The sequence below is a fragment of the Lithobates pipiens genome, unplaced genomic scaffold (genome assembly GCF_037356315.1).
Source record: "Lithobates pipiens isolate NorthernLeopardFrog02 unplaced genomic scaffold, aLitPip1_a1.2 Scaffold_28, whole genome shotgun sequence".
In the NCBI taxonomy this organism is placed as follows: Eukaryota; Metazoa; Chordata; class Amphibia; order Anura; family Ranidae; genus Lithobates; species Lithobates pipiens.
Genome location: NW_027507789.1, coordinates 226501569 through 226529163, shown reverse-complemented (window position 1 = coordinate 226529163; position 27595 = coordinate 226501569). Strand labels below are relative to the sequence as shown.

The following is a 27595-nucleotide window of genomic DNA, read 5'->3' as shown; positions in this document are numbered from 1 at the left end:
AAATATAGCAAACATATGTAAGTTCCTATCATTTATTGAGGAGTCAGTGGAGATGTTTGTACCACACACACAGCCTGGACATTGGCAGATGAGATCTGTACAATCTGATCTGACAGACGCCCCGTCCATAGATAGGAAATGAAGTCACACAAAGAGCTGAGTACACATCGTCTCTTTTATATATGATTTTTATTGGTTATATTGATGACATTGGTAACTTTGTATCAGATCAGCGATATAATGCGATTTGTAAGCGTTTTTTTTTTTTCTTTAATGAGCAGAAAGCAGTAAATGAAGACAGCAATACAGAGACAATTCACCCCCCAATAATACAGAATTATTATCTTATGATCTCGTTATGTTGGATTCCTGCAGAATAAAGTTGAACACTGGACAAATGCTTAAAGCAGACATTAAACTTAGACTTAGACTTAAAGACACCCAATAATTAAACTTATTTTCCTCTTGGCTCCTCCCACTTTCTCCCCCACCACTTCCTTGGCGCCTAGGGGCGTGAGACATGGAAGAGAAGATCTTATTGGATCAAAAACTCAGCTCACTGCCCAGGAAAGAAATGCTGGTTTTTGACCCTATGCTGAACCCGGTGCCTAAGAACTTTACCTCAAAACCATCAAGTGCAGCTGACACCCCAGTGTCCACACCGAGGCCAAGCTTAACTGTAAATGGGCCGGCACTGGCAGAGGCACTTCCAAGTTCGGCCCTAGCCATGGCGCTTGCTCCCAGTGCACTGGCTTCAGCTCCAGCGGAAACGTTTGGCCCTTTAGCTTTAGCCTCAAAAATACTCAACTCCGCCCCCGCTCTGCCAACTCCGGCCTCAGCATAAACTCCGGCCTTTGGGATCCTCTTCCCGGGTTTATTTGTACCTCCCATGAGGTATGTTCCTGATCGAACGTATTTGTCTTCAGCATACACATTAGCTGGTCTGTTAGCGGTATCAATTATTCTAACAAGACCTGCTGCTGATGTATTAACAGATGGTAATTCCATGGTTGGTTTCTTCTGCTTGTCCAACTCCTTTAATGATTTTGTATAGTTTGTAAAATGCTCTCTTGTGGGTAATTTGGCAAAGTGGTCTTTCGCTATAATTCCTCAATGTAACTCCAGAATTTCCAAGCTTCTTCTCAACATTCCATAACTTGAGGTAGGAGCCGTCCTGTTCAGAGAAATATGTATACAGTATATCATCAGATACATCCTTCATTAGGTTAAACATGCTGTAAACTTGCTGGCTTCACAAAATGTTGAGACCAACCTTCACCCCCTTACCTGACCCTAATATCTGAGTATTGCCATACCCCATGGACATCTCAGGGCAACACAGCACCAAAATGGCGGTCAGACAACTCTGCTGGGATCTCCTGTACCCTGATGACCTTAGTCAGCTGTTTATTTCTTTTTAGCACCAATATTTAAAAAGGGCTCAAAATATATCCCTGGGAATTACAGACCAGTTAGCCTAACATCAATAGTATGTAAACTCTTGGAGTGGATGATAAGGAACTATATACAAGATTTTAGTAAAGAAAACGGTATCATTAGCAGTAATCAGCATGGATTCATGAAGAATCGTTCTTGCCAAACCAGTCTACTAACCTTCTATGAGGAGGTGAGTTGTCATCTAGATAAAGGAAGGCCGGTAAATGTGGTGTATCTAGATAAAGGAAGGCCCGTAGATGTGGTGTATCTAGATAAAGGAAGGCTCGTAGACGTGGTGTATCTATATAAAGGAAGGCCCGTAGATGTGGTGTATCTAGATCAGGGGTAGGGAACCTCGGCTCTCCAGCTGTTTTGAAACTACAAGTCCCATGAGACATTGCAAGACCCTAACAATCACAGGCATGACTCCTAGAGGCATGATGGGATTTGTATTTTTCAAACATCTGGAGAGCCAAGGCTCCCTACCCCTGATCTAGATAAAGGAAGGCCTGTAGACATGATGTATCTAGATAAAGGAAGGCCCGTAGACGTGGTGTATCTAGGTAAAGGAAGGCCAGTAGACGTGGTCTATCTAGATAAAGGAAGGCCCGTAGACGTGGTGTATCTAGATAAAGGAAGGCCCGTAGACGTTGTGTATCTAGGTAAAGGAAGGCCCGTAGACGTGATGTACCTAGATAAAGGAAGGCCCGTAGACATGGTGTATCTAGATAAAGGAAGGCCCGCAGACGTGGTGTATCTAGATAATGGAAGGCCCGCAGACGTGGTGTATCTAGATAATGGAAGGCCTGTAGACTTGGTGTATCTAGATAAAGGAAGGCCCGTAGACGTGGTGTATCTGGATAAAGGAAGGCCCGTAGACGTGGTGTATCTAGATAAAGGAAGGCCCGTAGACGTGGTGTATCTAGGTAAAGGAAGGCCCGTAGATGTGGTGTATCTGGATAAAGGAAGGCCCGTAGACGTTGTGTATCTAGATAAAGGAAGGCCTGTAGACATGATGTATCTAGATAAAGGAAGGCCCGTAGACGTGGTGTATCTAGATAATGGAAGGCCCGTAGACTTGGTGTATCTCTATAAAGGAAGGCCCGTAGACGTGGTGTAACTAGATAAAGGAAGGCCCGTAGACGTGGTGTATCTGGATAAAGGAAGGCCCGTAGACGTGGTGTATCTAGATAAAGGAAGGCCCGTAGACGTGGTGTATCTGGATAAAGGAAGGCCCGTAGACGTGGTGTATCTAGATAAAGGAAGGCCCGTAGACGTGGTGTATCTAGATAAAGGAAGGCCCATAGACGTTGTGTATCTAGGTAAAGGAAGGCCCGTAGATGTGATGTATCTAGATAAAAGAAGGCCCGTAGACGTGGTGTATCTAGATAATGGAAGGCCCGTAGACTTGGTGTATCTGTATAAAGGAAGGCCCATAGACGTGGTGTATCTAGATAAAGGAAGGCCCGTAGACGTTGTGTATCTAGGTAAAGGAAGGCCCGTAGACATGATGTATCTAGATAAAGGAAGGCCCGTAGACGTGGTGTATCTAGATAAAGGAAGGCCCGTAGACGTGGTGTATCTAGGTAAAGGAAGGCCCGTGGACGTGATGTATCTAGATAAAGGAAGGCCCGTAGACGTGGTGTATCTAGATAATGGAAGGCCTGTAGACGGGGTGTATCTGTATAAAGGAAGGCCCGTAGATGTGGTGTATCTAGATAAAGGAAGGCCCGTAGATGTGGTGTATCTAGATAAAGGAAGGCCCGTAGACGTGGTGTATCGAGATAATGGAAGGCCCGTAGACTTGGTGTATCTGTATAAAGGAAAGCCCATAGACGTGGTGTATCTAGATAAAGGAAGGCTCATAGACGTGGTGAATCTAGATAAAGGAAGGCCCGTAGACGTTGTGTAACTAGATAAAGGAAGGCCCGTAGATGTGGTGTATCTAGATAAAGGAAGGCCCGTAGACGTGGTGTATCTAGATAAAGGAAGGCCCGTAGATGTGGTGTATCTAGATAAAGGATGGCCCGTAGACGTGGTGTATCTAGATAAAGGAAGGCCCGTAGACGTGGTGTATCTAGATAAAGGAAGGCCCGTAGACGTGGTGTATCTAGATAAAGTAAGGCCTGTAGACGTGGTGTATCTAGATAAAGGAAGGCTCGTAGACGTGGTTTATCTAGATAAAGGAAGGCCCGTAGATGTGGTGTATCTAGATAAAGGAAGGCCCGTAAATGTGGTGTATCTAGATAAAGGAAGGCCCGTAGAAGTGGTGTATCGAGATAATGGAAGGCCCGTAGACTTGGTGTATCTGTATAAAGGAAGGCCCATAGACGTGGTGTATCTAGATAAAGGAAGGCCCGTAGACGTTGTGTATCTAGGTAAAGGAAGGCCCGTAGATGTGATGTATCTAGATAAAAGAAGGCCCGTAGACGTGGTGTATCTAGATAATGGAAGGCCCGTAGACTTGGTGTATCTGTATAAAGGAAGGCCCATAGACGTGGTGTATCTAGATAAAGGAAGGCCCGTAGACGTTGTGTATCTAGGTAAAGGAAGGCCCGTAGACATGATGTATCTAGATAAAGGAAGGCCCGTAGACGTGGTGTATCTAGATAAAGGAAGGCCCGTAGACGTGGTGTATCTAGGTAAAGGAAGGCCCGTGGACGTGATGTATCTAGATAAAGGAAGGCCCGTAGACGTGGTGTATCTAGATAATGGAAGGCCTGTAGACGGGGTGTATCTGTATAAAGGAAGGCCCGTAGATGTGGTGTATCTAGATAAAGGAAGGCCCGTAGATGTGGTGTATCTAGATAAAGGAAGGCCCGTAGACGTGGTGTATCGAGATAATGGAAGGCCCGTAGACTTGGTGTATCTGTATAAAGGAAGGCCCATAGACGTGGTGTATCTAGATAAAGGAAGGCTCATAGACGTGGTGAATCTAGATAAAGGAAGGCCCGTAGACGTTGTGTAACTAGATAAAGGAAGGCCCGTAGATGTGGTGTATCTAGATAAAGGAAGGCCCGTAGACGTGGTGTATCTAGATAAAGGAAGGCCCGTAGATGTGGTGTATCTAGATAAAGGATGGCCCGTAGACGTGGTGTATCTAGATAAAGGAAGGCCCGTAGACGTGGTGTATCTAGATAAAGGAAGGCCCGTAGACGTGGTGTATCTAGATAAAGTAAGGCCTGTAGACGTGGTGTATCTAGATAAAGGAAGGCTCGTAGACGTGGTTTATCTAGATAAAGGAAGGCCCGTAGATGTGGTGTATCTAGATAAAGGAAGGCCCGTAGATGTGGTGTATCTAGATAAAGGAAGGCCCGTAGACGTGGTGTATCGAGATAATGGAAGGCCCGTAGACTTGGTGTATCTGTATAAAGGAAGGCCCATAGACGTGGTGTATCTGGATAAAGGAAGGCTCATAGACGTGGTGAATCTAGATAAAGGAAGGCCCGTAGACGTTGTGTAACTAGATAAAGGAAGGCCCGTAGATGTGGTGTATCTAGATAAAGGAAGGCCCGTAGACGTGGTGTATCTAGATAAAGGAAGGCCCGTAGACGTGGTGTATCTAGATAAAGTAAGGCCTGTAGACGTGGTGTATCTAGATAAAGGAAGGCTCGTAGACGTGGTGTATCTAGATAAAGGAAGGCCCGTAGATGTTGTGTATCTAGATAAAGGAAGGCCCGTAGATGTTGTGTATCTAGATAAAGGAAGGCCCGTAGACGTGGTGTATCTAGATAAAGGAAGGCCCGTAGATGTTGTGTATCTAGATAAAGGAAGGCTCGTAGACGTGGTGTATCTAGATAAAGTAAGGCCTGTAGACGTGGTGTATCTAGATAAAGGAAGGCTCGTAGACGTGGTGTATCTAGATAAAGGAAGGCCCGTAGATGTTGTGTTTCTAGATAAAGGAAGGCCCGTAGACGTGGTGTATCTAGATAAAGGAAGGCCCGTAGATGTTGTGTATCTAGATAAAGGAAGGCTCGTAGACGTGGTGTATCTGGATAAAGGTAGGCCCGTAGACGTGGTGTATCTAGATAAAGGAAGGCCCGTAGACATGGTGTATCTAGATAAAGGAAGGCCTGTAGACGTGGTGTATCTGGATAAAGGAAGGCCCGTAGATGTGGTGTATCTGGATAAAGTAAGGCCCGTAGACGTGGTGTATCTAGATAAAGGAAGGCCCGTAGACGTGGTGTATCTAGATAAAGGAAGGCCCGTAGACGTGGTGTATCTAGATAAAGGAAGGCCCGTAGACGTGGTGTATGTGGATAAAGTAAGGCCCGTAGACGTGGTGTATCTAGATAAAGGAAGGCCCGTAGATGTGGTGTATCTAGATAAAGGAAGGCCCGTAGACGGGGTGTATCTAGATAAAGGAAGGCCCGTAGACGGGGTGTATCTAGATAAAGGAAGGCCCGTAGACGTGGTGTATCTAGATAAAGGAAGGCCCGTAGACGTGGTGTATCTAGATAAAGGAAGGCCCGTAGACGTGGTGTATGTGGATAAAGTAAGGCCCGTAGACGTGGTGTATCTAGATAAAGGAAGGCCCGTAGATGTGGTGTATCTGGATAAAGGAAGGCCCGTAGATGTGGTGTATCTGGATAAAGTAAGGCCCGTAGACGTGGTGTATCTAGATAAAGGAAGGCCCGTAGACGTGGTGTATCTAGATAAAGGAAGGCCCGTAGACGTTGTGTATCTAGGTAAAGGAAGGCCCGTAGACGTGGTGTATCTAGATAAAGGAAGGCCCGTAGACGTGGTGTATCTAGATAAAGGAAGGCCCGTAGATGTGGTGTATCTAGATAAAGGATGGCCCGTAGACGTGGTGTATCTAGATAAAGGAAGGCCCGTAGACGTGGTGTATCTAGATAAAGGAAGGCCCGTAGACGTGGTGTATCTAGATAAAGTAAGGCCTGTAGACGTGGTGTATCTAGATAAAGGAAGGCTCGTAGACGTGGTTTATCTAGATAAAGGAAGGCCCGTAGATGTGGTGTATCTAGATAAAGGAAGGCCCGTAGATGTGGTGTATCTAGATAAAGGAAGGCCCGTAGAAGTGGTGTATCGAGATAATGGAAGGCCCGTAGACTTGGTGTATCTGTATAAAGGAAGGCCCATAGACGTGGTGTATCTAGATAAAGGAAGGCCCGTAGATGTGGTGTATCTGGATAAAGGAAGGCCCGTAGATGTGGTGTATCTGGATAAAGTAAGGCCCGTAGACGTGGTGTATCTAGATAAAGGAAGGCCCGTAGACGTGGTGTATCTAGATAAAGGAAGGCCCGTAGACGTTGTGTATCTAGGTAAAGGAAGGCCCGTAGACGTGGTGTATCTAGATAAAGGAAGGCCCGTAGACGTGGTGTATCTAGATAAAGGAAGGCCCGTAGATGTGGTGTATCTAGATAAAGGATGGCCCGTAGACGTGGTGTATCTAGATAAAGGAAGGCCCGTAGACGTGGTGTATCTAGATAAAGGAAGGCCCGTAGACGTGGTGTATCTAGATAAAGTAAGGCCTGTAGACGTGGTGTATCTAGATAAAGGAAGGCTCGTAGACGTGGTTTATCTAGATAAAGGAAGGCCCGTAGATGTGGTGTATCTAGATAAAGGAAGGCCCGTAGATGTGGTGTATCTAGATAAAGGAAGGCCCGTAGAAGTGGTGTATCGAGATAATGGAAGGCCCGTAGACTTGGTGTATCTGTATAAAGGAAGGCCCATAGACGTGGTGTATCTAGATAAAGGAAGGCCCGTAGACGTTGTGTATCTAGGTAAAGGAAGGCCCGTAGATGTGATGTATCTAGATAAAAGAAGGCCCGTAGACGTGGTGTATCTAGATAATGGAAGGCCCGTAGACTTGGTGTATCTGTATAAAGGAAGGCCCATAGACGTGGTGTATCTAGATAAAGGAAGGCCCGTAGACGTTGTGTATCTAGGTAAAGGAAGGCCCGTAGACATGATGTATCTAGATAAAGGAAGGCCCGTAGACGTGGTGTATCTAGATAAAGGAAGGCCCGTAGACGTGGTGTATCTAGGTAAAGGAAGGCCCGTGGACGTGATGTATCTAGATAAAGGAAGGCCCGTAGACGTGGTGTATCTAGATAATGGAAGGCCTGTAGACGGGGTGTATCTGTATAAAGGAAGGCCCGTAGATGTGGTGTATCTAGATAAAGGAAGGCCCGTAGATGTGGTGTATCTAGATAAAGGAAGGCCCGTAGACGTGGTGTATCGAGATAATGGAAGGCCCGTAGACTTGGTGTATCTGTATAAAGGAAGGCCCATAGACGTGGTGTATCTAGATAAAGGAAGGCTCATAGACGTGGTGAATCTAGATAAAGGAAGGCCCGTAGACGTTGTGTAACTAGATAAAGGAAGGCCCGTAGATGTGGTGTATCTAGATAAAGGAAGGCCCGTAGACGTGGTGTATCTAGATAAAGGAAGGCCCGTAGATGTGGTGTATCTAGATAAAGGATGGCCCGTAGACGTGGTGTATCTAGATAAAGGAAGGCCCGTAGACGTGGTGTATCTAGATAAAGGAAGGCCCGTAGACGTGGTGTATCTAGATAAAGTAAGGCCTGTAGACGTGGTGTATCTAGATAAAGGAAGGCTCGTAGACGTGGTTTATCTAGATAAAGGAAGGCCCGTAGATGTGGTGTATCTAGATAAAGGAAGGCCCGTAGATGTGGTGTATCTAGATAAAGGAAGGCCCGTAGACGTGGTGTATCGAGATAATGGAAGGCCCGTAGACTTGGTGTATCTGTATAAAGGAAGGCCCATAGACGTGGTGTATCTGGATAAAGGAAGGCTCATAGACGTGGTGAATCTAGATAAAGGAAGGCCCGTAGACGTTGTGTAACTAGATAAAGGAAGGCCCGTAGATGTGGTGTATCTAGATAAAGGAAGGCCCGTAGACGTGGTGTATCTAGATAAAGGAAGGCCCGTAGACGTGGTGTATCTAGATAAAGTAAGGCCTGTAGACGTGGTGTATCTAGATAAAGGAAGGCTCGTAGACGTGGTGTATCTAGATAAAGGAAGGCCCGTAGATGTTGTGTATCTAGATAAAGGAAGGCCCGTAGATGTTGTGTATCTAGATAAAGGAAGGCCCGTAGACGTGGTGTATCTAGATAAAGGAAGGCCCGTAGATGTTGTGTATCTAGATAAAGGAAGGCTCGTAGACGTGGTGTATCTAGATAAAGTAAGGCCTGTAGACGTGGTGTATCTAGATAAAGGAAGGCTCGTAGACGTGGTGTATCTAGATAAAGGAAGGCCCGTAGATGTTGTGTTTCTAGATAAAGGAAGGCCCGTAGACGTGGTGTATCTAGATAAAGGAAGGCCCGTAGATGTTGTGTATCTAGATAAAGGAAGGCTCGTAGACGTGGTGTATCTGGATAAAGGTAGGCCCGTAGACGTGGTGTATCTAGATAAAGGAAGGCCCGTAGACATGGTGTATCTAGATAAAGGAAGGCCTGTAGACGTGGTGTATCTGGATAAAGGAAGGCCCGTAGATGTGGTGTATCTGGATAAAGTAAGGCCCGTAGACGTGGTGTATCTAGATAAAGGAAGGCCCGTAGACGTGGTGTATCTAGATAAAGGAAGGCCCGTAGACGTGGTGTATCTAGATAAAGGAAGGCCCGTAGACGTGGTGTATGTGGATAAAGTAAGGCCCGTAGACGTGGTGTATCTAGATAAAGGAAGGCCCGTAGATGTGGTGTATCTAGATAAAGGAAGGCCCGTAGACGGGGTGTATCTAGATAAAGGAAGGCCCGTAGACGGGGTGTATCTAGATAAAGGAAGGCCCGTAGACGTGGTGTATCTAGATAAAGGAAGGCCCGTAGACGTGGTGTATCTAGATAAAGGAAGGCCCGTAGACGTGGTGTATGTGGATAAAGTAAGGCCCGTAGACGTGGTGTATCTAGATAAAGGAAGGCCCGTAGATGTGGTGTATCTGGATAAAGGAAGGCCCGTAGATGTGGTGTATCTGGATAAAGTAAGGCCCGTAGACGTGGTGTATCTAGATAAAGGAAGGCCCGTAGACGTGGTGTATCTAGATAAAGGAAGGCCCGTAGACGTTGTGTATCTAGGTAAAGGAAGGCCCGTAGACGTGGTGTATCTAGATAAAGGAAGGCCCGTAGACGTGGTGTATGTGGATAAAGTAAGGCCCGTAGACGTGGTGTATCTAGATAAAGGAAGGCCCGTAGACGTGGTGTATCTGGATAAAGGAAGGCCCGTAGATGTGGTGTATCTGGATAAAGTAAGGCCCGTAGACGTGGTGTATCTAGATAAAGTAAGGCCCGTAGACGTGGTGTATCTAGATAAAGGAAGGCCCGTAGACGTGGTGTATCTAGATAAAGGAAGGCCCGTAGACGGGGTGTATCTAGATAAAGGAAGGCCCGTAGACGGGGTGTATCTAGATAAAGGAAGGCCCGTAGACGTGGTGTATCTAGATAAAGAAAGGCCCGTAGACGGGGTGTATCTAGATAAAGGAAGGCCCGTAGATGTGGTGTATCTAGATAAAGGAAGGCCCGCAGACATGGTGTATCTAGATAAAGGAAGGCCTGTAGACGTGGTGTATCTAGATAAAGGAAGGCCCGTAGACGTGGTGTATCTAGATAAAGGAAGGCCCGTAGACGTGGTGTATCTAGATAAAGGAAGGCCCGTAGACGTGGTGTATCTAGATAAAGGAAGGCCCATACACGTGGTGTATCTAGATAAAGGAAGGCCCGTAGACGTGGTGGATCTGGATAAAGGAAGGCCCGTAGACGTGGTGTATCTGGATTTTGCAAAAGCATTTGACACAGTTTCCAATAAACATTTACTGTATAAAATAAGGTGGGTTGGCATGGACCATAGGGGTGAGTACATGGATCGAAAACTGGCTACAAGGGCGAGTTCAGAGGGTGGTGATAAATGGGGGGTACTCGGAATGGTCGGGGGAGGGTAGTGGGGTCCCCCAGGGTTCTGTGCTGGGACCAATCCTATTTAATTTGTTTATAAACTACCTGGAGGAGGGGGATGGGGGAAACAGCTCAATCTCTGTATTGCGGACGATACTAAGCTAAGCAGGACAATAACTTCTCCGCAGGATGTGGAAACCTTCCAAGAAGATCTGAACAAATGAATGGGGGGAGGGGCAACAAAAATCCTGTGTAATGGATGTTTAAAATGCACTCCATTACACAGGATTTCTTTACTTGCTAGCATATTTTTGTTTTTAATCCATTTTATGCTAATTAGAGACTCGTTGGATTCCTCAAACAGCACTGTTACCTCTGTACTACAATACATTTCTGCTGAAACAGTTATCACACGATGTGGAGCATCTCACTTTTTTCCATGATTTCTACTGCCTATGAACTTTTGGGAAACTTGTCGACCATCTGAGACGCAGAGGTTGCTGGTAGGAGATCTGGGAAGCCCAGGAGGTCTGGAGTTCCACGGTGGGCATCTGTGATCCAATCTGCGCTTTCTGACCTCCCTGAATGGGGGGGGGGGGGTCGCTGGCGATCCGGTGTTGTGTCGAATACTGTCCCCCATCGGATAGTGTCCTCCCTGTACAGTACAGAGGACAATGAGACGCCGAAAGTCTCCGAAGAGGAACAGCGCCTGCGCACTGAGTCCAGGTGCAAGCCCCCCCAATCCAAGTGGATATAGAGTTAGAATAAAAAAATTGCAGAGCGAAGCGAGGCCGTGCCCGAGGCGTGGCGAGCGAAGCGAGCCCGTGAGGGTCCCTGTTACTAAGTGCTACCGTATGTCCACTTGGATGGTGGGGCTTGATCCTGGACTCAGTGCTCAGGCGCCGTTCTTCTTCGGAGACTTTCGGAGTCTCCTTGTCCTCCGTACTGCGCAAAGGGCTGCGCCTGTGCAGTACGGGGCGGACACTATCCGATAGGGGGACAGTTTTTGGCAGAACACCGGTAAGCCTTCCATCTTACTAGAGGCGACGGGTTTCACATGGGCAAGCACCTACATCAAGTCACATTTTGTTTGAAGTTTTTTTTTTATTAAATAATCATTTTTCGCTGCATTTTTATTCTTTAAATGTAGCAATTTTCCGTTATGACACTTTGTTCATCCTTTTGATTTATGCAAGTTTATTAACCACTTGCCGCCCGCCCTATAGGGAATTGACGGCTGCAAAGTGGTTTCATAATCCTGACCGGACGTCATATGACGTGATCAGGATTATGAGCCGCTGCGCGCCCCCGGGGGCGCGCATCGCGGCGATCGTTGTTGCGGGGTGTCAGTCTGACACCCGGCAACTACGATCTCGGTAAAGAGTCTCCAACGCAGACTCTTTACCATGTGATCAGCCGTGTCCAATCACGGCTGATCACAGTGTAAATGGGAAGAGCCGGTGATCGGCTTTTCCTCACTCGCGTCTGTCAGACGCGAGTAGAGGAGAGCCGATCGGCTGCTCCTCTGACAGGGGAGGGTCTGTGCTGATCGATTATCAGCACAGCCCCCCGAGGATGCCCACACTGGACCACCAGGGACGCCACCAGACCACCAGGGAAAAGGTAATCCTCCCTAGACCACCAGGGATGCCAGTCAGCACAATGGATGCCAATCAGTGCCCACAATGGGCATCACTGATTGGCATGCATTATTGTTTGGCACTGATTGGCATCCATTACTATAGTATAACACCAATGCCGCCTATGAGTGCCCACCTGTGCCGCCTATCAGTGCCCATCTGTGCCGCCTATCCATGCCCATCTGTGCCGCCTATCCATGCCCATCTGTGCCGCCCATCCATGCCAATCCATGCCAGCTATCAGTGCCAATTTGTGCCACCTATCAGTGTCCGTCCGTGTCGCCCATCCGTGTCGCCCACCTGTGTCGCCCATCAGTGCCGCCTATCAGTGCCGCCTATCAGTGCCACATATCAGTGTCCATCAATGCCACCTCATCAGTGCCACTTCATTGGTGCCACATTGGTGCCCATCAGTGCCGCCTTATCAGTGCCCATCAGTGTAACCCCATCAGTGCTCATCAGTGAAGGAGAAAACGTACTTAATTACAAAGTTTTGAAACTGAAACAAAAAAAAAAATTTTTTTTCAAAATTTTCGATATTTTTTTATTTGTAGCGCAAAAAATAAAAACCGCAGAGGTGATCAAATACCACCAAAAGAAAGCTCTATTTGTGGGAAAAAAGTGATAAAAATTTCATTTGGGTACAGTGTAGCATGACCGCGCAATTGTCATTCAAAGTGCGACAGCGCTGAAAGCTCAAAATTGGTCTGGGCAGGAAGGTGTTTAAGTGCCCCCCCCCCGGTATTGAAGTGGTTAATTGATATATGTTCTATTTAGTGATTTTTTTGATTGCGAATACCCATACATTATTTATGGCATAAGCGCTGCACTTTTCTTTTCTTTATTTTGTCTTTGTGCCCAGTATCTGGGTTATGGTGTTCCGCTGCCGTTTGATGCTATTTTATACTAAGCGCGGATATTTACCTACCTACATTTCATTACAATGAACCCTGCATCGTCCATGTATAGGTGTGAATCGGTCCATTAAATCGGTATTAGACCCAAAACCAAAAATGTCTTATATTGCAGCTCACCAATATTTCGATTTTTTGGGCTTTTTTCCCCCTCTGTTTGCACCTAGTGATCTGGTCAGTAACACCCCTCCCCCCCCTCACTCTGGATGAAAGAGCACAGGTGGTACAGCAGACAGCGGCATTATCAGTCTGGGGGGGGGGGGCGGGGGAGGGAGTGTTAGATGGACCAGCAGATTTAGATACACAAATTGAGTCCAAATTCCAACTCACACTTTATAATGTCTTTTCTTTTGGTAAATAAAGGTTTTACAGAGAGAACTGAAGTCTAATTATTCCCATGTCCTAAAATTTCAACATGTTTCGCCAAGACGGCTTCATCAGGAAAAGGACAGGAATATCCAATAGGTAAGTATAAAACGACAAAACATGCACAACCTTAGGTGTGTAGAAAAAGAGACACAACAATGAATATATTACAATACAATAGATAAGTACAATATAACAATGCACATGCATGCCCCCCCCCCCCCCCATCACCCACCAAGCAAAAAACATAACCCACAAAAAGTTTTTTTTTTGAACATATAAAATTCTATGTATAAAGGGAATAATAAAGGGGACCAAGATGTGCAGAGCTTTTACCCAAAACAAAAAATGTCTTACATTGCAGTTTACCAATATTTAGATGCGACGGCTGCATTCGTTTTATTTTTTTTAGGCTTTTTCCCCCTCTGTTTGCACCTGGTGATCTGTTCAGTAACCCCCCCCCCCCCCCCCCCCACACTCTGGATGAAAGATAACAGGTGGCACAGCAGACAGCAGCATTATCAGGGGAGGGAGTGTTAGATGGACCAGCAGATATAGATACACAAATTGAGTCCAAACTCCAACTCACACTTTATAATGTCTTTTCTTTTGGAATAAAGGTTTTATATGAATAAATACAAGCTGATCATTGTGAGCACCCCTGTCCGTGTTAAATGGTTTGTCTCAACCTTCTAACCCATTATACCTGCAGGGCAGCTTATGCCCCGTACACGCGGTCAGATTTTCAGAGGGAAAATGTTCGATGGGAGCTTGTTGTCGGCAAATTCCATCGGAATTTCCATCACACAAAATTTGAGCTCTGTACCTTCTTATGAAAAAAAAAAGAAAGAAAAAAAATGACCAATAAAACGTTAATTGAAGAAAAAAAAAAAATTTGAGCTCCGGATCTCCAATTTTTTCGACAACAAAACCCCTAAAAATTCTGATCATGCGTGGACAATTTCCAAAGGAAACAAAGTTCCGCGCACGCTCGGAATTCGAGCAGAAGGAGCCGCGCTGGCTATCGAACTTCATTTTTTTTTCTCGGCGCCCGCCCGTACGCGTGGTACGCCACCGCGTTCTCGACGTTCGCAATTTCCCGACAAGATTTGCGCGACCGTGTGTTGAGCCAACGTCCGTCGGGGGAAAAAAAAAAAAAAAAAAAAACATGGATTTTGTTGTCGGAATGTGCGATCGTGTGTACGGGGTCATTAGTCTTCCGAAATAATAGACTTACTGGCAGGATCACGAGATGAATATAGAAGAAACGAAAAAAAAAAAAAAACGAATGCAGCCGTCACGTCCAAGAATTAGGAAGCTGCATTATAATAATTGTTTTCTTTATTACCGATTTAATAAAGTGCTAAAAATCCATCTTGCGTTATTGTAATGGGAAACAATATAAAGCAGGAAAGTTTATCTGAGCTGAAGATAATTGTGGAGGTTGTAGAGAGATATTTCGGGGGCCCATGGAGGACTTACCGACCAGTAATGGTGTTGGAGGACTCGTCGGGGATCTGAGGATGGAGAGAGAAGTCTGTGATGTGTGTTCTGGGGCAGGGAGGTATTTGTACCCCAGACAGTCCTACTTTCACTTTGTGATCCAGATCTTAGTCAATCATTGGCTGCTGCCTGATATCTTATATACTTTACATAACTCATTTCTTTTAGTTTCTTTTAATATTTAACTATAAAATTCTAAACCGCAAGGAATTGAGAAAATGGGGCTTTAAAAAGGTACATCATGTACAAGACAAGAAAAATATAAAAACATAAATCATTTATTAAGAAAAAAAAAAACAAGATAAAAGTAAGGACTCCAATCATAGTCCTGGGTATAACGCACACCCCAAGCCCAACCAATGAGAGAACTGAAGTCACGTAGAAAATTATTCCCATGTCCTAAAATTTCAACATGTTTCGCCAAGACGGCTTCATCAGGAAAAGGACGGGGATATCCAATAGGTAAGTATAAAACCGACAAAACATGCACAACCTTAGGTGTGTAGAAAAAAAAGACACAACAATTAAAGGGGTTGTAAAGGTTCGTTTTTTATTTTCTAAATAGGTTCCTTTAAGCTAGTGCATTGTTGGTTCACTTACCTTTTCCTTCGATTTCCCTTCTAAATGTTGTTGTTTTTTCTTTGTTTTCTTTGTCTGAATTTCTTACTTCCTGTTCCTCCTCAGTAAGCTGTTCTGCCTGACTAAACACGGCTCGGATGATGTTGTGAAGTTTACGGAGGAGAAACAGGAAGTGAGAAATTCAGACAAAGAAACTAGCTTAAAGGAACCTATTTAGAAAATAAAAAACAAACCTTTACAACTAGGGTTGCCACCTTTTCTTCAAGTCAAACCCGAACACTTTATCGGCGTACAGCAATTTTTAGTTTTTTTTTATATTATAAACTATATATATATATTTTGCTATTAAATAACATTTCTAATCAAATGCAATTAATAACAAGAGTCCCCCTTTACATCAGAGTCCGCAGAGTTCCCCTTATATATCTGAACTCGCAGAGTTCCCTTTCACTGTAAGGGGCGACTCTGCAGACTCTAATGGAAAGGAGAACTCTGGGGACTCTGACATAAGGGATCCTCTGGGAAACCTGATTTAAGGAGGAACACTGAGAACTGTGGCCTCTGTTGTAAAGGGGGAATCTAATGTAAGGGGTGCTCTGAGAACCCTGATATACCCCAATGTACTCTCTCAGAGGCAGGAGAGAGAAGAGGGGAGACTTCAGTCACAGACTGGGATGGATGGTGAGCTCACTCACCCCTTGGCAATCAACACTTCACATCCAGATGTATTTGAGACTGCTGGACTTCAAATTTCCAGCCCCCACTTTCCTTTTTCTGAAGTACAGCGCCAGGGATTGGAGTGTGGGGCAGACACAGAGGGGTAGGGGGTGGGGGGGGGGGGGGAGAGGTGCAGATCGAGCCCTCTCTCCTCTCCCATCTGTGTGTGTGTTTGGGGGGGGGGGGGGGGGGGTTGTTAGTCCTGGCTTTGGGCAGCGTGAAAGAATGTAACAGTCACTCTCAGCTTAGACAACTGCAGCCAGCAACCCTGCTGGAAAGCCATAGTCCAGTCTGAATAATGTGTCCGGGTTTCAGGCAGTCTCAAACCCGGACATATGGTTCCAAACCCGAACTGTCCGGGTGAATCCTGGACAGGTGGCAACCCTATTTACAACCCCTTTAATATATTACAATACAATAGACAAGTACAATATTTACAGTTTCTTTATTTAAGTTGTCCAGTATACAAATAAATTAACAATTCATTAATCAGATATTTCAAACATATAGGAACCAAACGGATCCATTCACAATCAAAAATATACCATTAAGAGGAAGTAAACCCTGATGGGTTTACTTCCTCTTTTTTTCCCTGCAAAGGTAAAGCATAATGGACTACTATGCATCGCATAGTAGCTCATTATGTGTCACTTACCTGACACAGGAGCCAGCGAAGTCGCCGCTGTCACCTGTAGTCCGCCGCATCCATCTTGGTTGTGGCGTCTCTCGCAGCTCCGATGAATGACAGCGGAGAAGCCGCGATGACGTCACTCCCGCGCATGCGCACGGGAGTCGCGTCTCGGAGCTCCGACGCTGCCATTCGCCGGAGCCGCGATGACGTCACTCCCGCGCATGCGCACGGGAGTAGACAAATTTGGCAAATCCATTCTTGGACTTGCCGCATTTAGTGCGCCTGCGCGCCGCTGTCTACGGCGCATGCGCCGTAGACAGCGGTGCCCATTTTCGGGCAAATATCTCCTAAACCATATAGGTTTAGGAGATATTACTTGGACCTACAGGTAAGCCTTAATCTAGGCTTACCTGTAGGTCAAAGTTGTTTGGAAGGGTTTACTTCCATTTTACTCCTATCTTGAATACAACAACTACTATTTATATAGAAGTAATCTATATTCTATCCACCTTTCATCCTATTTTTCCTTTTATACCTAGACAAGACTTTTTCTCTTTTAAAAAATAAAATAAAATAGTATCCAACTAAAACAAAACAATACATAATAAAAAGCAAAAGAAAAGGAGGGGGGGGGGGGGGGGGGGGATGGAAACAGGAATAGTAAAGTAGGGAGAAAAAAAAAGGGAAGAAAAGATCTCAAACAAATCTAACCATCGACCAATATAACAATGCACATGCATGGTCAGGCATGTACTGGCCATTAGGACTACAGGGAGTTTCCCGGTGGGCCGATGGCTCAGAGGGCCGGTTTCAATGACAAAGTAATGTCTGCGCGGCTCGATAGTGAGGACTCCTTATATTATGCTACTTATGTTTTTTTTTTTTTTGCACAATTGCGTATAGTTTTATATACTGTTTTTGTGCTTGGAGCCAAATTTTTGTCCCAGTCCAGCCCTGTGCATGGCCCCCCATCACCCACAAAGCAAAAAACATAACTCCAGGAAAGTTTTTTTGTTTGAACTTATAAAATTCTAAGTATAAAGGCAATAATAAAGGGGTCTATTTCTCATTATTTTCCCACCAAGATGTGCAGAGCTTTTACCCAAAAAACAAAAATGTCTTATATTGCAGTTTACCAATATTTAGATGCGACGGCTGCATTCGTTTTATTTTTTTTTAGGCTTTTTCCCCCTCCGTTTGCACCTGGTGATCTGTTCAGTAACACCCCCCCCCCCCCCCCCCCCCCACTCTGGATGAAAGATAACAGGCGGCACAGCAGACAGCAGCATTATCAGGGGAGGGAGTGTTAGATGGACCAGCAGATATAGATACACAAATTGAGTCCAAACTCCAACTCACACTTTATGATTTCTTTTCTTTTGGAATAAAGGTTTTACACGAATAAATAAAAGCTGATCATTGTGAGCACCCCTGTCCCTGTTAAATGGTTTGCCACAACCTTTTCAACTCATATACCTGCAGGGCAGCTTAGTCTTCTGAAATGACAGACTTACCGGTAGGGTCACGAGATGAAAATAGAAGAAAGAGAGCCTAAAAAAGAAAACGAATTCAGCCGTTACGTCCAAGAATTGTTAAGCTGCATTTTAACCACTTAAACAAGAAGTAAACCCTGATGGGTGTTACTTCCTCTTTCATTCCCTGCAAAGGCAAAGCATAATGGATTACTGTGCATCGCATCGCATCGCATCGCATAGTAGTCCATTATGTGTCACTTACCTGACACAGGAGCCAGCGATGTCACCGCTGTCCCCTGTAGTCCGGCGCATCCATCTTCTCGGTGGGTCTCGCAGCTCCGCCGCTGTCATTCGGCGAAGCCGCGATGACGTCGCTCCCGCACATGCGCACGGGAGCCGAGACACGCGGCATTGCGCGGCATCTTCGTCATCGACGATGCCACGCTCAGTGCGCCTGCGCGCCGCTGTATTCGGGCAAATATCTCCTAAACCGTATAGGTTTAGGAGATATTTCTTGGACCTACAGGTAAGTCTTAATCTAGGCCTTACCTGTAGGTCAAAGTGGTTTGTAAGGGTTTACAACCACTTTAAGGACAGAACCTCTTTTTGAGATTTGTTGTTTACAAGTTAAAAGCTGTTTTTTTTTTTTGCTAGAAAATTACTTAGGAAAAAAATGTATAATGTTTGGGGGTTCTATCACCCAAGAGAATAAAATGGCGGTCGTTGCAATACTTTATGTCACACTGTATTTGCGCAGCAGTCTTACAAGCGCACTTTTTTTTGGAAAAAATACACTTTTTTGAATTTAAAAAGAAGACAACAGTAAGGTTAGCCCAATTTTTTTTTTTTTTTTTTTTACATTGTGAAAGATAATGTTACGCCGAGTAAATTAATACCCAACATGTCACGCTTCAAAATTGCGCCCCGCTCGTGGAATCACAACAAGCTTTTATCCTTATGTAGCACTAACCCCTAAAGGAGCTTCTGGTTTGATTGGGCTTACCGTTACCTTCTTCACCTCGATTTGTGTCTAGGGATTCCCGTGGTAGATGGCCCAGAAACTTTTAGAGACTGATGACAGATCCGCTTAAAGGGATTTTTATTTGCAAAAAACGTGGTTAACGACCAGTCTCTCAGTACAGGATCAGAGGGTTAGGAGGAAAGTCCAGGTACTCTTAGTGTCAAAGTCAATAATAAAGAACTCTCTTACTTTGACTAAGTCCAGAGAATAGCCATTCACAGCTGGATGTTCACTCTAGTTGGACAGCCCCTCTCTCACAAGGTCTCGCAGCCAACAAGGTGCTTAAATCTGGAACAAGTCTCTGCCACAGACATTGTTGTAGAACATGTAGGAAACTAGAACTTGTAGAACACTTGTGTGAAACCTGGATCTTTCAGCCGGTTTGGCGATACCTCACGAAATCGGATTCACTTAGGTCCCTCAGCCTCACCAGGCTCTTGCTAAGAAGCCAACCCGTACCTGGTCTTCTTCTGAAGAGTCCTCCCCTGGATAGCTACGAAGTTGCTGGGCCTCTCCACAACCCGGAGACAGCACCGGACCACCTCGGAATGCTTTCTTTAGTTTCCTTGCCTCGGGCTAGCCAGCCCGGAGACATAAAGTAGGGTGGATCCGCACCCCAGGCCATAGCCTTCCTGGGGGCTGCTCAGGAGGACCAAGACCATTGAGTCAGAACACCCTCCTGGACTGGAACCCCGAACCACATGACATCCACATCTTAAGTACCCTCTCCCAGAAAGCCCAGCAAGAGTGACACTCCCCCTGGGCGGGCCCCCGAGAGAAAGTAACCTTAAAGCACCCAACCAGACTGTGGTTCCATGCCTGCCAGAAGAGACAGTGCCCCCAGTGGCCAGGCTGAACACCCTATAGTCCAGTCAGACTGATGCTGAGGTCAAATTTTGGAATAATTATACCCAAACCAAACTGCAGTTCAGGTGTAACCTTAAATTTCAAAAACATAGCGCGTGCTCTTCAGGAGCCGGCGCTACACTTAAAAATCTCCATAGGCGATGTTAAAATTCTACAGGTTTCAAGTTTTGAGTTACAGAGGAGGTCCAGGACTAGAATTATTGCTCTCGCTCTACCGATCGCGGCGACACCTCACAGGTGTGGTTTGAATGCCATTTTCATATGCGGGCGCTGCTCACATATGCGTTCACTTCTGCACGTGAGCTCGGCGGGAAGGGGTGTGTTTCTTATTTATTTTACCTTTTAATTTTTATTTTACACTGTTCTTTTAAAAAAAATAATTGTGTCACTGTTATTCCTCTTACAAGGAATGTAAACGTCCCTTGTAATAGAATAAAGCATGACAGGTCCTTAAATGTGAGATCTGGGGGTTCAAAAAGACCTCACATCTCATATTTACACTAAAATGCAATAAAAAAAAAAAAATAAATTGTCATTTAAAAAAAAAATGGCCCTTTAAGGGCTATGGGCGGAAGTGAAGTTTTGACGTCACTTCCGCCCTGCAGTGGTATGGAGACGGGTGGGGGCAATCTTCCCCTCACTCATCTCCATACCCAACAAGGGACAACATCTGATTGCCGCTGCCGACGGCTCCGGTAAGCAGGGGAGGGCACCGGAGCGCGGCAGTAAATATAGCGCCGCTGATAAAATCGATTCTGCCGGGGCGTGTCCAAGATGGCCACCGGAGCAGATGTGCACTGAGAGAGCTCCGCTCGGCCTCTAACCTATAGCCCTGTTACCCTGCAGACCAGCGATCTTAACCTGCCCGGAACGGACGAGCCAGGGGCGGAGCAAAGGGGAAAGGTGCCCTGTCCACCCACAAGTCCCATAAAGTAGCTCCCATTTTCGCTGCATGTAGCCCTTGTCGCGCCACAACAACCAATATGGCGTCCCAGACTGAGGGGAATGACTGATCCTGCAGAGAGAACGATCCAACTCTGATGCCCTTATGCAGGCAATTAACACCTGCCAATCGACCCTCACGGGTAAGATCGAACACATGCAGCTGGACAATAGTTTGACCCGTAGGGATATGAACAGCTCTCGTTTCCCGCCTCACAGAGGCTGAGCGCCGAGTGTGGTACACAGAGGACACACTGCAGGAGCGCACAGTCTCACTCCGTACGCTGCCAACTAAAATTAAAACCGTGGAGGGCCTGGGCTGAGGATGCCGAGAACCGTAATAGAAGGAACAATCTCCACATAGTGGGATTGCCTGAGGGGGTGGAAGGCACTGACCCCCATGCCGTTCACAGAACACCTCTTAAGAACCCTTCTCCCGCACGTGCCATTTTCCAACTTTTTTGTGGTGGAGAGGGCACATAGAATGCCCACCACCCAGGGGCCCCTGGGAGCTCCTCCACGTACTTTTATTCTGAAGTTGCTAAATTTTAAGAAAAGGGACCTGGTCCTGCGCGAGGCAAGGAAGATAGAACAGCTGAGACATGAACGGGCCAAACTGATGATATTGCCTGGCTACTCGGTGGACACTCAGAAGCAGTGGCGGCTGGTGCTCAAAATTTTAGGGGGGGAGGGGGCGCAGACAAACTGAAAAAAAAACACAAAAGCATCAATTGCATCTACTGTTCCATCAAACACAGCCACGAGGCCCATCAATTGCTGAAACTGTGCCCATCAATTACTGCCAGTGTGTCCATCAATTGCCACTACTGTGTCTCATCAGATGCCGCCAGTGTGCCCCATCAGATGCCGGCAGTGTGCCCCATCAGATGCCGCCAGTGTGCCCCATCAGATGCCGCCAGTGTGCACCATCAGATGCCGCCAGTGTGCCCCATCAGATGCCGCCAGTGTGCCCCATCAGATGCCGCCAGTGTGCCCCATCAGATGCCGCCAGTGTGCTCCATCAGATGCCGCCAGTGTGCTCCATCAGATGCCGCCAGTGTGCTCCATCAGATGCCGCCAGTGTGCTCCATCAGATGCCGGAAGTGTGCCCCATCAGATGCCGCCAGTGTGCTCCATCATATACCCACAGTGTGCCCCATCAGATGCTGCCAGTGTGCCCCATCAGATGCTGCCCAGCACTTACCTGTCTCAGAGCGGGTCAGCGGCGCTCTCCTGCACGTCCGTGTCTTCTTCTGTCCTCTCTCAGGCGTCCAATCACAGTGCCTGATGTTTGAGCCAATCAGGTGACGGGTAACAGACCCGGCAACCTGATTGGCTAAGAGGCGGATTCAGTGTTAGCAAAGTGAATTCCTTCGCTTTGCTAACACACAGCTGAGTGAACAGCGAACGCACAGCATTGAGCCCGCTGTTCACCTTTTTGGGCACCTATTAGAGCTTATGGCTCTAATTAGGTGCTTCCAAAAAACACACCCACAGTTGTAATTCAGATGCCTGGCGAAACACTGTATGCATCTTCAAAATTTGGCTTTTAAAATGTGTAAAAAATTTGGCTGCACAATTCCAAAATGGTGGCATTTTTTGGGGATTTATATTCTTCCTAGTACATATCAATCATGTTCTTCAGTTTTTGTTCAATCTCGTTTGTTTTTTGCTTTATAAAATCTAAATCACGACTACAAAACACTATGTCCTGGATTAGCCTTTGGGCACGGTCAGTGGTGAATTGATGTGATTGTTCTTCCACAACCTGCACATCACCTAAAAAAATAAATACACACCATGTATTATAAATATGTAGGCATACACTCTATTACCTGAATCTGGGGTGTCAGACACTCACCTGTTGTGGTGACAATTTCAACCACCTTTCCTTCCTCCACATCCTAAGATTGTGACCCCCTGTTCCCCTTCTTCAGGAGGTGAGGGGTCCCTGGTAGGGATGAGCCAAACACCCCCCTGTTCGGTTCGCACCAGAACTTTCGAACGGACCCCAAATTCGTACGAACGTTAGAACCCCATTGAAGTCTATGGGACTCGAACGTTCGAAATTAAAAGTGTTAATTTTAACGGCTAATATGCAAGATACTGTCCTAAAAAGGGTTTGGGGACCTGACTCCTGCCTCAGGGGACATGGGTCAATGCCTAAAATGTTTTTAAAAACGGCCGTTTTGGCGGGAGCACTGATTTTAATGACGATTAAAATTAAAAAAAAAAAGTGAAATATTCCTTTAAATATGGTGCCTGGGGGGTGTCTGTAGTATGCCTGTGAAGTGCCACGTGTTTCCCGTGTTTAGAACAGTCCCTGCACAAAATGACATTAAACGGAAATAACATCATTTAAAACTGCTTGCGGTTTTAATGTTATATCTGGTTCCTGCAATATGGTTGAAAACCATTGAGAAAAATGGCATGGGTAGCCCTCCCTGCCCATTACCAGCCTATTTGGGTCTTGTACGCATATTAAGGGGAACCCCGTACCCATATTAAAAAAAGGAAATGCGTGTGGCCCCCAGGCCCTATATACTCAGAACGGCAGTATACAGGCGGTGCAAACAAGACAGGGACTGTGTAGGTTTGTTGTGTTAAGTTGAATCTGTTTGTAATTTTCAACTGGTACATTTTTAAAGTGTAGCTCCAGTCAAAAAAACTATTTTTAAGCTTTTTGGAAAACATAGGGAAGGGTTATCACCCCTGTATAATTTGTTTTGCCGTCCGTCTTTTTCAGAGCACGCAGACAGCACGCACAATCTCCTAACACTGACTGAGAGCTCTATTTAAAACGAGCAAGATATTTAGCTATATAGGTGGATATAGCGGTGTGTACTGCGTTCAGAGCACGCAGACAGCACGCACAATCTCCTAACACTGACTGAGAGCTCTATTTAAAACGAGCAAGATATTTAGCTATGTAGGTGGATATAGCGGTGTATACTGCATTCAGAGCACGCAGACAGCACGCACGATCTCCTAACACTGACTGCAAGCTCTATTATAAAAGATAGGTGAATATAATGGTGTATACTGCGGTCAGGGCACGCAGACAACAACCACTACAGAAGAGCAAGAACGAAAAATCGGCCGATAACGATCGGTGTGTACTGTGTTGAAGGTACACAGAACACCCATTAACTGTTACAGATGCCAACACACTACACAAGGCCGCCGCCCTGGCGGCCTTATATAGTGTGGGGCGTGTACTACACAGCCTGAGCTATGATTGGCCACAGGCATCCTGCCTGTGGCCAATCATGGCTCTCCTCGCTGCCGGCGCTGTGATTGGCCAAGCATGCGGGGTCACAGTGCATGCTTGGCCAATCATGAGCCAGCAATGCACTGCGCCATCGCAGTGCATTGTGGGCCGTGAGCGCCACACGAATTTGGTGCGAACGGCCCATAATGTTCGGACTTCGCCGAACGGACGAACAGCCGATGTTCGAGTCGAACACGAAGCTCATCCCTAGTCCTTGGTGTCCTCATATTTTCCGAGTCTTTGCTCCCCTATGAGAATGAAACAAAAAGTATACTTAGCACACAGATATTTGAGGCCAGAAATATGAATGTGAAACATTGCTTGGAAGTGAGGTACAATTCTCTGTTTGGGCAGAGTTCCAAGCTGAAGACATGATTTATTCCCTTACCAAAGCTGGGATGCTTACCTTTTTTGGACAAGTTTCACACCTGAAGACACCCCAAGTCTCCACTGGAGCACCTGTGTGGGACACCCTAAAAAGTCCAGATGTGTAAACAGCTGGCGAGTGTCCTCTCCTTACTTTACACTGAATCTAGTTTGCTATTCCTTCTAGTTTCAAACACATCTAGACAACAATGCCCTAAGCTTCTTTTAAAATATAAATTATCATGACCAAATGTAGTTAACCCTGTAGTTAACCATCTGGGAAAAACGTTGTATTTAGTTGACAAACAAACAATGTTTACTACGACCGATTACTGTGCCCATGAACATGAAAGTAGCCATTTTAAAATGTCCAACAGTAAAGAAAAGCACATTGCGCAGCATGCAAGTAATAATAATAATATGAACACAGAACAACTACTTTTTCGAAGAACTTTCTTGATTCTTCTGTACTGATCCTGCTGCCTTAATTTGAGGTCCGACCAGCGTTTCCTCAATTGCTCCTTGGATCGTCGTACCCCAAAATTCCTGTGCAGACTCTTCACAACTTTAGTCATGATCTTGGCCTTTCTCATATTTAGGTTTGGTGTACGGTCCATAATCACCATCATAGTCGTTCCTCCTCAATATGTCCACCATCTCTGCCACCTCTACAAAGGACACATTTTAGGCCTTAAATCTCCTCCTGGATCGTGACGTTTCTGGCTCCGGGCTTTCCTCCTCCTCGTTACTGCCATTATGCACTTGCTGTGTCTCCACCATCTTCCTCTCTCACTGAGACGAAAGAGACAGGGCGGGGAATATTCTAAAAAAGAACGTCAGGGTCGGGCGACGCGGGTGAAGTTTCATGCCTTGCGCAGTGTATATAAATGTTATGTCCCTTTGACACAGGGTCTCTCAGGGGGTTGCTAGCAATGCTGCCAGTGTCTGCTCAGCAAGTTACACACAGGCTGGAGGCACTTCTTAACCAGGGAAGGGTTTATTACTCACTCAGAAAGCGATGTACATTCTTACATGGAGGATTAATATACAACAGATCTCCCTCTACGTATCATGCTGCTGCTTTCAGTCCCACACACACTGTGCCTGACTTCCTGGTATAGCCCCTCCCCCAGCATGCATCAGGAGAAAGGGGTTAAGGGTCACAGTGATTCTGTATAAACATTACACCTCCTCTTTTTCTCGAAGGAAAAAAAATAAAACCATTAAAAAAATAATCAAAAAAAATATATAACAAGAGAACAAATACACAACACATAAAATACTCAACACATAATGAACAAGGCAAACAAGATCAGTTCAGCAAATAGTATCTCCAATTTCAGTGCTTTGCCAAAGAGGAGTCTGATGTCTTTGGCGGGCAGACTTTACGAAGTGGCAAAGCACTGGAAGGGATAGAGTCGGTCAAGGGTTCTGGAGATGTCAGTGGGTGTCCAACAGACCAATCAGTCTCTGCGACTCCAGGCACATGTCTGGACTCCTCAGGAATATGGTCACCAACCTTTTCAGGGGTTGGTTGTGAACTTGTGGGATCATGCCAGACACCATGCCATATGTCATCAGTAGAGCCCTGAGTAGCCTCTGGTGGTTGGTTAGAAAGAGGGGTCGGGTTTGTCTCTAGTGGTCGGCAAATGCACTTCCTCAATTGAGAAAGGTGTCGAACATAAACAGGCAAACAAGGTACATTCTTCTTCTAAGAGGTCCATCAATTATGCCAGGAAGCCAATGAGGCAAACCTCTAATTCCGAAACCATACAAGATCACTGGCACGGAATCCAGGATAGCCTGGTGGAGGAGGTGTTGGTGACTGTTTCTGTGGATGGACTAAATCCAGTTTGGTGCGGAGATGCCTGCCAAACATAAGGAAAGCATGGGACAGCCCAGTAGTAGCATGTTTTGTGTTTCGGTACATGGTCAAGAAGTCCAGCATCTTCTCCTCTGACAGTACGATCTGGTCCAGAGTGGGCAGTAAGTGCTTCTTAAACGTCTGCACAAACCGTTCTGCCAGCCCATTCGAGGCTGGGTGATAAGGAGCTGTTTTGTAGTGTTGGATGCTCAAGCCACTGAGGAAGGATTGAAACTCATGCGATGTAAATTGAGTTCCATTGTCCGAGACTATGGCTGTTGGCAAGCCATACTGAGCAAAGAGCTTCCTTAAGAGTAAAATGGTAGCAGCTGAGGTAGTAGAAGGCATTTGAAATAACTCCGGCCATTTTGAATGTGCATCTACCACGATCAAATACATTTTACCCTGGATTGGGCCAGCAAAATCAAGATGGAGTCTTGACCATGGGTCTGTCAGCCAAGGTAGCAGGGTTCCTTTCTTTTGGGGTCGCTGAGCTTGACAGCACCCAGGACATTGAGCCACATAATCTTCAATTGCTTTATCCATTTGTGGCCACCAAACATAGCTCCAGGCTCGCTGCTTCATGCACACCACGACAGGATGGCCCTCATGCAGTATCCTTAGCATGGTTGGTTGCAAATACTGAGGTTTAATCACTCTATTTCCCCACTGTAGGCAACCAGCATTAGTCACAAGCTCATATTTTATGGTAAAGTACGGACGAAATTCACCTGGGACTTTCTCTGGCCATCCAGCCTGAACATACGAGAATATCTGAGACAGGAAGGGATCTGTGGCTGTATGTCTGGCAATTAGGGAGGTGGACATGTAGGGCCGTGGCCTGCGTACTTCCACTATGCACATGTCTCTAGGTGGGTGGTCTCCAATTGGCAATCTGGAAAATGCATCTGCATTGCCATGGGCCTCGTGGGAGCGGTATCTGATAGAATAAGTATAACCTCCCAAGAATAAAGCGTACTTTTGTAAGCGAGATGAATAGTTGTTGTAGAAATTCCTCTCTCAGGATTCAGTATGGACAACAGAGGTTTGTGGTCAGTAATAAGTGTGAACTCTCATCCATAGATGTACGTGTGACATTTTTTTTGTAGCCCATACAATGTCCAAAGCTTCCTTG

General features: G+C 45.9%; 1 protein-coding gene across 1 annotated transcript; it reads right to left on the bottom strand.

Annotated features, from left to right (window-relative positions):
* Positions 1 to 172: 172 nt before the first annotated feature.
* On the bottom strand, positions 173 to 26162 carry LOC143934818 (uncharacterized). Its single transcript, XM_077458438.1, has 2 exons — positions 26057 to 26162; positions 173 to 1109 (listed from the first exon to the last, which is right to left on the bottom strand). The coding sequence occupies exons 1-2, from the start codon at positions 26160 to 26162 to the stop codon at positions 544 to 546; spliced, it is 672 nt and encodes a 223-aa protein (XP_077314564.1). The 3' UTR covers positions 173 to 543.
* Between the last annotated feature and the right edge of the window lie 1433 nt (positions 26163 to 27595).

Excerpts from the sequence above, each read along its gene's own strand:
- LOC143934818 (XM_077458438.1), bottom strand. The coding sequence starts at position 26,162 with ATGGTGTCTGGCATGATCCCACAAGTTCACAACCAACCCCTGAAAAGG. Across the intron at positions 1,110-26,056 it reads GGAGTCGCAGAGACTGATTG|GAATTATAGCGAAAGACCAC; the intron begins GTCTGTTGGACA and ends AGTTACATTGAG.